The sequence below is a fragment of the Monodelphis domestica genome, chromosome 6 (genome assembly GCF_027887165.1).
Source record: "Monodelphis domestica isolate mMonDom1 chromosome 6, mMonDom1.pri, whole genome shotgun sequence".
Lineage (NCBI taxonomy): Eukaryota > Metazoa > Chordata > Mammalia > Didelphimorphia > Didelphidae > Monodelphis > Monodelphis domestica.
The window spans coordinates 91,870,351-91,883,458 of NC_077232.1; the positions used below are offsets into that span (position 1 = coordinate 91,870,351).

The 13,108-nt window shown below is 38.7% G+C and overlaps 1 protein-coding gene across 2 annotated transcripts in view; it reads right to left on the minus strand.

Annotated features, from left to right (window-relative positions):
* SLC2A9 (solute carrier family 2 member 9) overlaps positions 1–13,108 on the minus strand; it is a 382,090-nt gene that overhangs the window by 341,260 nt on the left and 27,722 nt on the right. The window contains exons 1-3 of one of the 2 annotated variants that reach the window (XM_007496737.3): positions 12,453–12,993; positions 9,718–9,809; positions 543–624 (exon numbers count right to left, since the gene is read on the minus strand). In XM_007496737.3, coding sequence (XP_007496799.1) covers positions 543–605 — 63 coding nt within the window. In that variant the 5' untranslated portion in view covers positions 606–624; positions 9,718–9,809; positions 12,453–12,993. Of the gene's footprint in view, positions 1–542; positions 625–9,717; positions 9,810–12,452; positions 12,994–13,108 lie in introns of those variants that run through there. The other variant, XM_056802424.1, reaches the window with a different exon arrangement.

Genomic DNA, 13,108 nt, shown 5'->3' on the forward strand with positions numbered 1-13,108 from the left:
AGTTGGAACAAATCTGAGGGAATATTTAAACTACTTAATACCTGGTATTTGAATTTGGGCATTTCTGACTCCAGGTTTTAAACTAAAGGAATGATTCATGTTTGAAAGTAAAGAGAATAGCTAGCCTTCATTTATTTATTTGGAGGCAGCCTGGCATAGGGATAATTCACCTAAGGCAGCAAGGTGGAGCCATAATGCACAGAGCACTGGATCTGGAGTCAGGAAGACCTGAGTTCAAATGTGACCTCAGATCTTTCCTCTCTGTGTGATCCCATGGGCAGGTCACTTAAGCCTGCTTCCCTCAATTTCTTCCCTGTCAAATGAGCTGGAGAAGGAAATGGAAAACCACTCCAGAGTCTCTAGCAAGAAAACCCCAAAAGGGGCCACAAGAAGGCTAGAATGTCTGGATAACAAGAACAAGAACAAATGGTTAACTCGGGGAAAACTTCCTTCCTCTCATTAGTCATGGTCTAATACCTCATCCTCCTTTGTGTGAAAGTAACAGAAATAACTTCATTAAACAAAGATGAGCAGCTACTGACCAATTTCTTTTTCCCTGTCTTCATTGATTTAAGATCATCTTCATCTTTTCCACCTTCCTTCATGGCTATCTGTCTGGTTGTCCTAATAAAGGAAAAAAGATAGCATTAGACTTCACATTCCAAACTTGATGAGACAGAAATAGGTTTCCTATTCTCACATGGTAGCCGTTGTGCTATTTGACTACATATAGAGAGCTACTCTGAAGGGGGAAGAAGGGTAGGGAAGGAATTAAAATTATTTAGTACCCACTATGTGCCGAGCACCACGCACTCTTTTAATATTATCTCATTTGATACACTTTGAGGTAGGTGCTGTTATTCCTCCCATTTTACAGTTAAGTACATGAAGGCAAAGAGAGGTTGAGTGACTTACCCAGAATCATACAGATAATAAGTATCTGAGGCTAGATTTGAACTTTGAATTCAGTAAGGCTTTAAAATGAATGTGCATTTTATTAGTCACAAAAGCAACCTCAATGTTTTCAAATAGTTAAAATATGAGAGACAATAAAACATGGAGAATCAGTCTAGAAATGGAAAGACTCAGAGGACACATAATCAGACTCCCTCACTTTACAGATGAGGAAACTGAGGCCCAAGGAACTCAAGTGTCCAGCCTACGTATATAAAGTAAGTATATATGGATGAGATTTGAAGCTAGATACTTTGACTCCAGGTACTCTCCCTACCGTATTGTACCGATATGTTATACACACAGCCTCAGGTTCAAGATGATCTGAGATCAAATCTCTCCTCTGACTTAAGTGTTTGCTACATACCAAGTCACTGAGCTAAGCTGGCTCAAACATGGTGCCTGACCTCAAGGAGCTCACATTCTCCTACCGGAGACAATTTGCAAATAATTATACATCACACACACACACACACACACACACACACACACACACACACAACTAGAAGGTTTTTGTTGTTCCTCCATTGTTTTCAAAGAGGATCGATGACATCATGATGTTGGGGTCAGGGCAATGTCTTGACTTGCTCATAAATTGGATTTAAGTGAGGCAGAATGGCTCAAAGTCATCAGACTCTCTTTCCTGCACAGTAATTGCAGAAAGAAAGGAACTCGCAGTGGGAAGGACCAGGACACACCTCCTACTGAAGGTGAAATTTGAGCTGAGTCTTGATGGAAGCTAGAAACAGCAAAAAAGCAAAACAGCTGAATTGTAGAGTACATGGAGGGAGGAAAGGAAAGTATAAGAAGACTGAAAAAGGAGAAAGGAGATAGGTGAGAAGGACTTTAAATGCAAGAGGAGTTTGTATTTGACTCTGGAGGTTACAGGGAATCACTGGAGTTTAATGAGTGTGTGTTAGCGTTGGGGTGCAGTGGCATGGTTGGCATTGGGGTGCAGTGGCATGGTTGGCATTGGGGTACAGTGGCATGGTTGACATTGGGGTGAATTGATATGGTTGGCATTGGGATGCAGTGGCATGGTTGGAGTTGGGGTACAGTGGCATGGTTGGCATTGGGGTACAGTGGCATGGTTGGAGTTGTGATGCAGTGGCATGATTGGCATTGGGGTGCAGTGGCATGGTTGGAGTTGGGGTGCATTGATATGGTTGGCATTGGGGTGCAGTGGCATGGTTGAATTGGGGTGCAGTGGCATGGTTGGAGTTGGGGTACAGTGGCATGGTTGGCATTGGGGTGCATTGATATGGTTGGCATTGGGATGCAGTGGCATGGTTGGAGTTGGGGTACAGTGGCATGGTTGGCATTGGGGTGCATTGATATGGTTGGCATTGGGATGCAGTGGCATGGTTGGAGTTGGGGTGCAGTGGCATGGTTGGCATTGGGGTGCATTGATATGGTTGGCATTGGGTGCAGTGGCATGGTTAGAGTTTGGGTACAGTGGCATGGTTGGCATTGGGGTGCAGTGGCATGGTTGGAGTTGGGGTGCAGTGGCGTGATTGGAATTGGGGTGCAGTGGCATGGTTGGAGTTGGGGTACAGTGGCATGGTTGGCATTGGGGTGCAGTGGCATGGTTGGAGTTGCGGTGCAGTGGCATGATTGGCATTGGGGTACAGTGGCATGGTTGGAGTTGGAGTGCAGTGGCATGGTTGGAGTTGCACTTTAGCAAAATTGCTTTGACTGTTAAGTGAAGGAAAGACAAGAGATGGGAAAGACTTGAGGTAGGGAAATCCATCAGGATACTGATATAGTCCAGAATTGAGATGATAAGAGTCTATACCATGAAGGCTGCTGTATGGGTAGAGAGAAAGGGATAAATACATGAAATAAGGGAAAGGTAGGAATGACTAGATTTGAAAACAGATTGGCTATTTGGGAATTTGCTTTCTGGGCCATTTATATTTGTTATGAGTTTTTTTGGGGGGAGGGTTCCCCTCTAATAGAGAAAGGGTATGAGGTAGGAGAAAAAAAATAGATTTTTGTTCATTGGGGGGAAAATCTTTTAAAAGAAAGTAAGAAAACATTTACATAGCACTTCAAAGTTTCTGAGATGCTTTACTAATATTTTTTAATATTATCTTCACCACAATTCAGGTAGGTGATATAACTATCTTCATTTTACAACTGAAGAATATGAGTCAGACAGAGCTTAAGAGACTGCAGGTACCTAAGGCTGGATTTGAACTCCAGTCTTCCTAACTCCAGGTCCAACATTCTAATTACTACATCACCAAGCTGGCTCACCTAAATTATGTAAGAAATGTGGGGAAGATAGTAGAGGAAGGGGTATTGTTTAAGGCCTGGATTCTTTTAAAGAACTAAATGAAGTCTAAACATTTTTATCACCCTCCCTCCTGCCTTCTCTTTGTTCTTCTCAGCCTGGACAACCTCTCCATAGCATTGGAGTATAATCAAACAAACATCATGGATGCATCAAATTGTATATAAGAATTTTAAGAATGTTTTAAATATCAGCCACACGTTTTTCATTGCATGCTTCAACTCCCAAAGGCAAATTTTATATTTAAGCAGGCAATTAAAAGACTAGTGTATAAAAGCAAAACTTTCAATTATGTGAAATTCTCATACACATAAGAAGCATGCAGTGGACACTTGACTGTGAGACAGACTGTAAGAGTTTTCCAAGAGAAAAAGAAAATACAGTATAAAATATTTCCTTTGGTACTATAGTTTTACTGGAATATGTTGTTATTTGTTTATCTTTTTGTTGAAAGAGGGAGGAATATTTTACTTGGAAAAGAAGCCTTTGCTTTTTTTTTTTGCCCTTCTGGAGAGAATTTAAAATGTGAATGAGTTTTATATTTTAACTTAAGAACCCTGTTGAACAATAAAATTCATTTTATAAAGCTTTTTTTAAGTGTATGAATATTCAAATAATCTTCTTCCCCAAAGTCCCTTTTCAAAGCTAGGGCCTTTTGTTTGCTAAGGTTCTTATACTCCAGGCCTAGGGAATGATATCCCTGTTAGCTTGTATCCTTCATCTCTGGCTTCTTCTATTGGAGGAAGAAAGAAGGAAGGACGGAAAGAAGAAAAAGGAGAAAGAAAAGGAAGGAGAAAAAAAGACAAGAGGGGAAAGGCAGTGAGAGTAGAAAAAAAAGAGGGAGAGAAAAGAAGGGATGAAGGAAAGGACAAAGTAAAGAGAAGAAGAAAGATAAAGAAAAGATTTGGAGAAATATTAATTGCTTATTGCAGGATGGGTCATTATTTAATAAATCCATAATAAAAAAAGACAACTGACTAAAGTTAGTTACTTATTCAGTGCCTTATTAATTAGATTAAATTAATCCGGCTAGATCTATGGAAATTGAGAGGGTACCTATCAAATGTGGAATAACTGATTGAAAAATTATTGAAAATGTAGTGGAATACTATTGTGCTGTAAGAGGTGACATAGGAAGAGTTATTCAGAAAAATGGGAAAATGTATATGGATTGATGTTTGAAATGAATAGAACCAGAACAATTTGTACAATAACAACAATGCTATAAAAATAAACAACTTTACTAAGAACCCTGATATAATACAATGGCCAACCACAATTCCAGAGTAAAGATGATGAAGCAAGCTGCCACCCAACTAACAGAGATGAGATGATCTTAAGATACATACGACATACTTTTGAATATAACCAATATGAGGATTTGTTTTGCTTGATTATGCATATTTGTTGAAGGATTCTGTTTTTAATGGAATTAGGGAATCGAGGTGAGAGGGAGAGAATATGCTTGTTAGTTGAAAATAATTAATTTTTGGAGAGAATACCCCAAAATAAAATATATTGGTCCCTAGGAACCACTAACAGGGAAATTTTTCTTTAATGTCTAAGACAGAACAATTTATATCATCTACCAATCATCCAAATTTCCTTACTTCTTCCAGGCACCCGGGTTCACAATCTTCAAGTTATATTTGACTTTGCTTTCCATTTTCCCTACCACAATAATTTGCCAGGGCTTGTTGATACTGACTCCACATCTCTCTTCTTTCAAATCACCCAACCATCACTATTGTTCAGATTTTCATCAATTATTTCCACTTATTAACTATAATTTTAATTGTAAGAGGGTGACTAAAGGACTTATTTAATCTTTATACATTTCTATACTTGATTATGATTTTTGTTCTCTATTACATGGTCAATTTTTATAAAGATACTATGCAAAACTAGGAAATTTGCAAAATATTTATGATTATGTTTCAAACCACTAATAATGAAATAAAATTCTCATTTCTTGGCTGAGAAGTGATAAGTTTAAGGGATAGAATCAGACTTTTATTCTCATACATGACAACATGTTGATTTGTTTTTCTAATAATAATAATAAGCACATATTACAAGAAAAAAATTTCTATTTGGGAAGAGGGATAGAATTAGTGAGTAATCATGGTTATAGGCATTTTTTTTTTACTTCAGAGAAAAGAATGGAAGCAAAAATAGAGCAATTATATTCATTTTGATTCATAGGCTTAAAAAAATATATGTGTAACCTAAGTGGACATTTTCATATATATCCTCTTTCTCCCATTCTTTGTAGTTTGAAATGGGTGTACTTGTCAGACAAGGACAATTTTTAAAGGTATAGATTGATTATAACACATTTTTTAAAAGCAAGTAGTAGGGGGCAGCTGGGTAGCTCAGTGGATTGAGAGCCAGCCCTAGAGACGGGAGGTTCTAGGTTCAAATCTGGCCTCAGACACTTCCCAGCTGTGTGACCCTGGGCAAGTCACTTGACTCCCATTGCCTAGCCCTTTCCACTCTTCTGCCTTGGAGCCAATACACAGTATTGACGCCAAGATGGAAGGTAAGGGTTAAAAAAAAAAAGCAAGTAGTATGAAATGGAGATTCATAGTTTCATACATAATCTTTTTTTTCTTCTCTGTATAAGGAAATTTTTTGTGTATTTAGAATAAATAAAAAGGTACAGAATAAAAAATAAAATGTTAAAAAGAAGCATATATATTAAATTTAAAAGGTGGTAGTAAAAATGATTTGGTTTTTGTCTTCTATAATTCTTTTTGTTTAATTCTGAAATTTTTTTTTTAATTGGGGTGGTTGTCCATTTTGTATCTCCATTATTGTAAGCCTTGGACTTAGCACAGTATTTAACACATGTTGTTGTTTAGTCATTTCAGTCATGTCCAGCTCTTTGAGTCCCCATCTGGGGTTTACTTGGCAAGGATACTGGAGGGCTTTGCCATTTTATTCTCCACCTCATTTTACAGATGAGGAAATTAAGGCAAATAAGGCAAAAATTAAGTGACTTGCTCAGGGTCAAACAGCTGGTAAGTGTCTGAGGTCATATTTGAACTCGGGAAGATGTTAAGATAATTTTGTGACACAGTATCTTCTTTGTTCTTGTTGTATTTTGATGGCCAACTATTTTAAATAAGGGCCAATGTAATAGTGTTGGGCCTAGTTTGAAGGCCAACGCAATGGATAATTTAGGAGACAGATGAAAAACTTAATCCTAAATTAATAAGGGTTATAAAGGTTTAAAATTAAAGGATAAAATAGGAAACCCTAAAAACTAAGGGAGGGAGGTTTCTAACTAAATCCCAATTCCCACTTTTTAGTCCCCTTACAGGAACCTCTTCTGTTTGGGTTTCCCCAAACCTATGCCATCTTCTTATTCTAACTTATACCCAATTTCTATCTAAACTAAACCTATGTCCAAAATTCTTATTTTAAATTGTATATAGTTTTTAAAATACTATCTCAAGATGTTTGTCAGTAAATGTTGTACTGCCAGCTCAAGCCCAAGTTGAATCTGGTTGAAGTAGGAATGGCTTCCGGCCTGGGTAGGCCAAACCCCCTTTTTCCTTACTCTGTTTTTTACAGAGATCAGAGAAAAAAAAAGATCTTCTTGCTGCTTCTCTGTCAGGATTCTCTCTCCAGCCACAGTTGAAATCTGTGAGTGATATCTATAGTATGTTTGTAGAAATGATGTATCGAGGTTTGATGGTTACTCAATATATCTAATTGGGAGTAGGGCCAGCAGGCCCGTCTAGGCCCAAATGCTATCTGACTCGTAGACCAAGGTTTAGAAATATCAAAGATAGGGCTTATTATTATTCAAATGTAGGAGGGCAGGAGACTGGGAACAAAGGAATCCCTATTCTATGAATTCTGGGTACTCCTCCCTCCTTCCCTACAGGCCTTGCAAAAGGGTGTCTTCCTATCTTCAGCTGCCTATTTACTACACTCTCCGTCTATGAACCCCAAATTATATAACGATCTGACCTAATTATCCTCTAATTAACATTTGGATAAGTTTATAGTTTCTCAAAGTAGTAGTTTTGAACTCTTGATGAGTCCAACTCTCTTCGGCCTGGGCCCAAGATGGCTTCAGGCCTTTCCCACAGTCAGTTACTGGCTTGCCGGTTGTCTCTCTTCATAGCAGTCAGGACACACCATCAGGACTCAGGAATACGGTTAGATGATAAAATTAGGAGACAGAGTTGGTAGGATCTTAACAACAGGATACAAGGACAGCAGGATAAAGAGCTTCGGCTCCCCAGGGAGAAGGTAGGCAAACTCCCACTTGGCTCAGACAGGAAGAAGGCACAGGAAGTTACCCCTCTAAGTTCTCTCAGGGACAGGAACCAAAAACCTCAACTGTCTCACTGTGTCCATCCTTATCTCTTCCCTACACTCTAGAATATGGTCCTTATAGTTCTGTGGTGTGTTTGTCAAATTCCCTCTTTGCAAACTCTTCTGTCTACTCTCTCTTTGCAAGTCTTTTCTTTCCTTTTCCTCCTTACACAGTCACCTCTTTCTTCCAAAACTCAACATCTGGTATTCCTAAAGATTTCACATGGAATTGCCAGGGAGCTCAGGAAAATGCTGCTTCTAGGACCAAACTCAGATCAGAGAGAGAAAGAGAGAGAGGGAGAGAGAGGCAGAGACAGACAGAGAGAGAGAGACAGAGACAGAGGAAAAAAGAGAGAGAGAGAGAGAGAGAGAGAAAGAGAAAGAGAGAGAGAGAGAGAGAGAGAGGCAGAGACAGACAGAGAGAGACAGAAGGAGAGAGACAGAGACAGAGAGACATAGAGTCAGAGAGAGAAGAGAGAGAGAGAGAGAGAGAGAGAGAGAGAGAGAGAGAGAGAGAGAGAGAGAGAGAGAGTCCATTACAAACTCCAATACCCAAGACCCTCAAAATTCCAGCAGCTTTGGCTCCAAAACTCCAAACTGGGCCTGAGACAGTTTGACAAGATTCTCTCCTGCCACTTAACTTATAAAATCTTTATGCCAAAACTAATCTAATTTTATCCCTAATAGTTTTCCAAACTCCAGGCCCAGAACTCTATCCACTCTACTACTCACCTGCCCCAAAGTGGCACAAATCCAGTGCTTAATGAATGTTTATTGATTGAAAAAATAGAAATGTGTTTATCCATGATTAAATTCACAATAAGAAAATGTTTAAGTCATTATTATAACAATTTTTTTTTATTGCATTAAACGTGGATAGGGCTAGAAAATGAAGTTCTGATTTCACTCATGTGAGAAAAAAACAAGATGAAGAAACTACCTCTAACAACGTAAGTCTTTCTGAAACCTTTGTAATATGAGAGAATAGCTTAGAATACTGCAAAGTTCATAGCTCGCCTGAATTCACAGGGCCAGTTTGTGTCAGAGGCTATGCTTGCTCTCAAGTTTCCTGGTTTTGAGACCTGCTCTCTATACACTCAAAAATACTTTGTGCTCCCTTCTTTACCATAGCCCAAATACTAGATAAAGTAAGTGGAAGCAAAGTGGATCATAGACTAAAAAAAATGGAAAAAGCTTTAGATAAAATCTATTTTTTACCTCTTCCCATCAAATTACGGATGGACCCAAAAAGCTAGAGTCTTGTCCAACAAGGCTCCTGAGTAAATTAGTGGCAAGGCTTGGACTAAATAAAGTCTGTATCTCCTGACTTCTCAGTCCAACACCCTGTCCTTTGCACCAAAGGGAAAGATGTTCAGAGCCTTTGACATCATAAAAGGTACATTCAGTCTACAGTGGGCCACCCACTTTTGGCACTTTAAAGAGAATTCAGGATTAATAAAAGGAAGTGATATATTGCGAGATACTTGATGAGCTGTTTCAACTGGTTGAAAATTTTAAAAGCTTCCTGAAAGGTATTGATAAATCCATGAATAACAGATATTAAACTCAGTAAATCAAAAAAATTAAACTCAATCCTGATTCCAAAAAGATTCCAGTTAATTAATCACTTACTATAATTTTTAAAAAATGGCTGAATATATTTCCAATCAGTACAACTAAGGTATATTGTAGAATCACATGATAAAGGAGGACGAGACCTTTGAACTGACCACATAAAACGTTAGAGCTGGAATAGAGATTAGAATGTAGAATTCAGGTTTGATCAGAAGGAACTATAGAGATCCTCTAACTTAATTCCCTAATTTTACAAGTGAGAAGACTAAGGTTTTTAGTTAAAAAAAAGAAAAAACTAAAGAAAGAGGCAGTGATTTGGAACAAAGTTCAACAAAGTAAATCGTAGCAGGATTTCACTTAAAATCTGCTATACAATATTCTTTCCAAATATTGGAAATTAATCTCTAGACATAGCACTTAGAAGGGGGTAGAAATCATATATTTTAGTCCTTTTCACAAAACTTCACTAATTATTAAATATGTATGTATGTAAAAATGGGATTACACACATTAGGCATACACGTATGTATATACCTCCAAAGTAACAAGAAATCACTTACCACTTATAGGAGGAAGTTCTTTTCTGTCACAGTCTTAAAGAATAATCAAACCTCTCGTATATTGAAGAGTTGCCAATATCATCCTGCGTAAACTTGAGAAATTGAGGGAAAAAACACAATATTAATAATTAAACCAGTTCCTCCCACCATCAAGCTTTCTTTGATAGAAGTCTTGATAAGAGATCAATGATTAACGGCTGATATTGACAGCCATTTCAACTTACTGTCAACATACTTAGGAGCAGGTCAACACTTATAGACAGTAAAACCTTGGCAAGGACTAGTACACAAGAGGGTAAAGGCCTATGAAGGAATCATTGATACCTCATCTGAATAAAAGGACAGGGTTAGCCCATGAGAAAAATGTAAAGGACAGCTGCATGTGACTTTCCCACCTATCCTACCATTTCTCCTTTCCTATACTTGACTTCCCTCATCTTCCATTAGGCATCTACCCTTACTTCAGTCCCCAATCAGACTCTTCCATCACTTGTAAGCCTTCGAGTAGAAATTGAAGTTGTCCAGAAATTATAAATGACATTCATGCCTTACATAGACCTTAAACTAATAAATCTCTAAGGTTCCTCCCAAATTAAGTGCTTTACAATAATATCGTCTTAGATTTTATGATTCTATTTTCTGTGCTGTCATTGCTCCCAGCTGGATGTCAACTAATCTCTCATAAAGTATTAACTGAAAACTAAGGTGTTAGCTGATAACAGCAAGATGTCACTAATTCTGAGGATCTTTACCAATTTAAAAAAAAATTTAATATCTGTGATGAAAAGTTTCTTAAATCAAAGTTTTACATTTTAATTTAGTAAACATTTATTAAGTGGCTCTTCGATGTTGTTGGTTTTCATCCTTTATTTTCAGAGGACCAATGACATCATAGGGTGATTAAATGCCTCCCCTATACTGAACTCCATTTTAAGCCCTGAAACAGTAGAAAAGAGTACTTGTTTCCCTGCTTTCTAAAAATAGAAGATAATGGATAAAATATGATGTTTTCTTGGTCATTCAGAGTCATTGTTATAAATTCCATATTTTATATTCAGCTATTTATATTTATATTTATATTTATATTCAGCCTAATCCATACAGTGATCATTATAGCCACATCCTTAGGAATCATTGAGATGTGTGGAGCTGTTTCCTCCTCCATCTGTTTTTCTCATAGCCAAATGGTTGGCCTTTTCAAAGTCTTGGTCTGGCTTTTTTGTTTTATTTTCCATCTTCTTTCTCAATTTAGGATGTCACTCCTTGATGTCTTTAGTGTATGTCTTCCCCCTTTCTAATCTGTGGACAATAATCTGCTATGAACAAGGAAAATATTTCAGATTTTTCAGATATGTTTGTAAAATAAGAATTTGTAAGACCAATTAAGGAGACGATCAAAGGACCCATTCTAAAGAGTCAATATGGTGGCAGAGAGGTGGCCCCATAGATTGAGAGCCAGCCCCAGTGAAGGGAGGTCCTGGGGTCAAATCTGGCTTCAGATACTTCCTAGTTGTGTGACCCAGGGCAACCCCCATTGTCTAGCCCTTACTGCTTTCTTCCTAGAAAACAATACACAGTGTTGATTCAAAGATGGAAGGTAAGGGTTAAAAAAGAATCAATGCATGGATGCTGGGACATTCCCATGAATGCTCAGAGGAATTTTGGCTTACTTGCAATATCTTCAGTGCTCTAGAACACAGCCCAGCTCCTGGAAGCCTGACTAGCTAGAAGTGAGGTATCATTCTAATGGTTATATCACTTGGATAAATTCAAGAGCCTCCTCTCTGACCACTAGCATCCTTCTCTTTCTTCATACCTCAGTTGAACTATCTTCTTCCTGAAGTCTTCACTTTTCCACCAATGGAAATGCTCTCTTACCACTAAAATTCCTCTAGGGGGCCTGGGGTGGTGTTCTTCTTTCCTCTCATCACATTCCACTTTCTATTGTACTAATCTGTGCACTAGAGAAATGGCATGTTTTGCCAGAGGTCAGATAGCCAGTGCGTATCAGGGCCAAGAGGTAAAACTGAACGTTCACTTGTCTGTGAGGTCAATTTTGTATCTAAGAGGCCACGTGTCTTCCCTTGGGGCAGTGGATCTGGGATGGCTCCTTGGAGAACCCAGATGCTATTTTTCTTGTATTTCTCAGTATACTGGCTAATGCTTTGATGCTAAATATTAGTTAGTAGCAGTCTCTCGGTAACCGAGGATGACGATTGTCTTTGTGCGTTTTTGTGCACAGACACTTGTGCATGAAGGAGATTTAAGTGGAAAAGTCGATGCACAGAGACAGTCCCACTCTCTCGGCATTGGAAGCCTGGGTCCATTGGCACGAAAAGTCGTTACACCTGGCGACTTCCTCAGCTGCATTGGATGGCCGTGTTGTCTTTTGGCTCTAAATATAAAGGCTTGGGCAACATACACACCAAGACAAGAGAGGAAAGGAATCTCCTAGTGCTTGCAGAAGTCAATACAGTTAGGAATAAATGTCATAAACTATGAGCATCTGGGACATGTAGAAAACAAAATATTAATGACTCTGCTCAAAGGAATGGAGTCTTTTCCTCCTACATAACAGCATCTGTCTGAATACATTTTAGCTTCTCTTGGCCTTTGCTTCCTCTTGCTGAATTGGCTCTGCTTCCTGTCGGTTATGATTACTTTTTCATGGGTTTAAAATTCTTATTACTGGAATGGAAAGCACACTATGCAGGGGTAAAGGAAAGGGTACTTACTCTGTGGAGGGCAGGCTGGTTAGACTTTTTGCCTTTTAGGATGGACAGTGCCTCTTATCTTTCTGACTGTAGGGCTCACGGGCTGATGTCTCCTCTCTTCCTCAGGCCACGGCTGCTAACTTTTATTTTGTAAACTGAGTATCAGATCTCCAACATCCCAAGAAGAAAAGTCAGCCTCTGCCAACCCCACTGCTTTCTGTGGGGAGATGCCTATTCCCTGAGCAGCTTTTTCCATCCAAGATCTCTCAGGGTGAGCCCTGCCCATAAGAGAGTTGGTGCACTAAGAGGGAAGTGGGGGAGCAAAATCTCCTGTGAAAAAATCCCTTAGTCTCAGAGAAATACAAGTCTGAAGTCCTGGAACGTGTCCATGGGCAAAGGGCCCTAGAGATCACTGGGAGGATCGTAACTGACAAGAGGAAACAGTCACAACTCAAGTGAAAGCAAAACCAGAAAGATTCGCTTCTTAAGGGTTTATCTGAAGGCTGATGCAGAAAAAATGAGCTGGTTTGTAGAGTAAAAAGGTACACATGAGTACACAGCTATGTACTGGGATCGTTATGATCCTAAAACAAAGTAAAGAGCATTTATTAAGCAATTACTAGGTGTTAGGTACTTTAAAAATATGATCTCATTCGGGGCTTTGGTCTTACAAGATT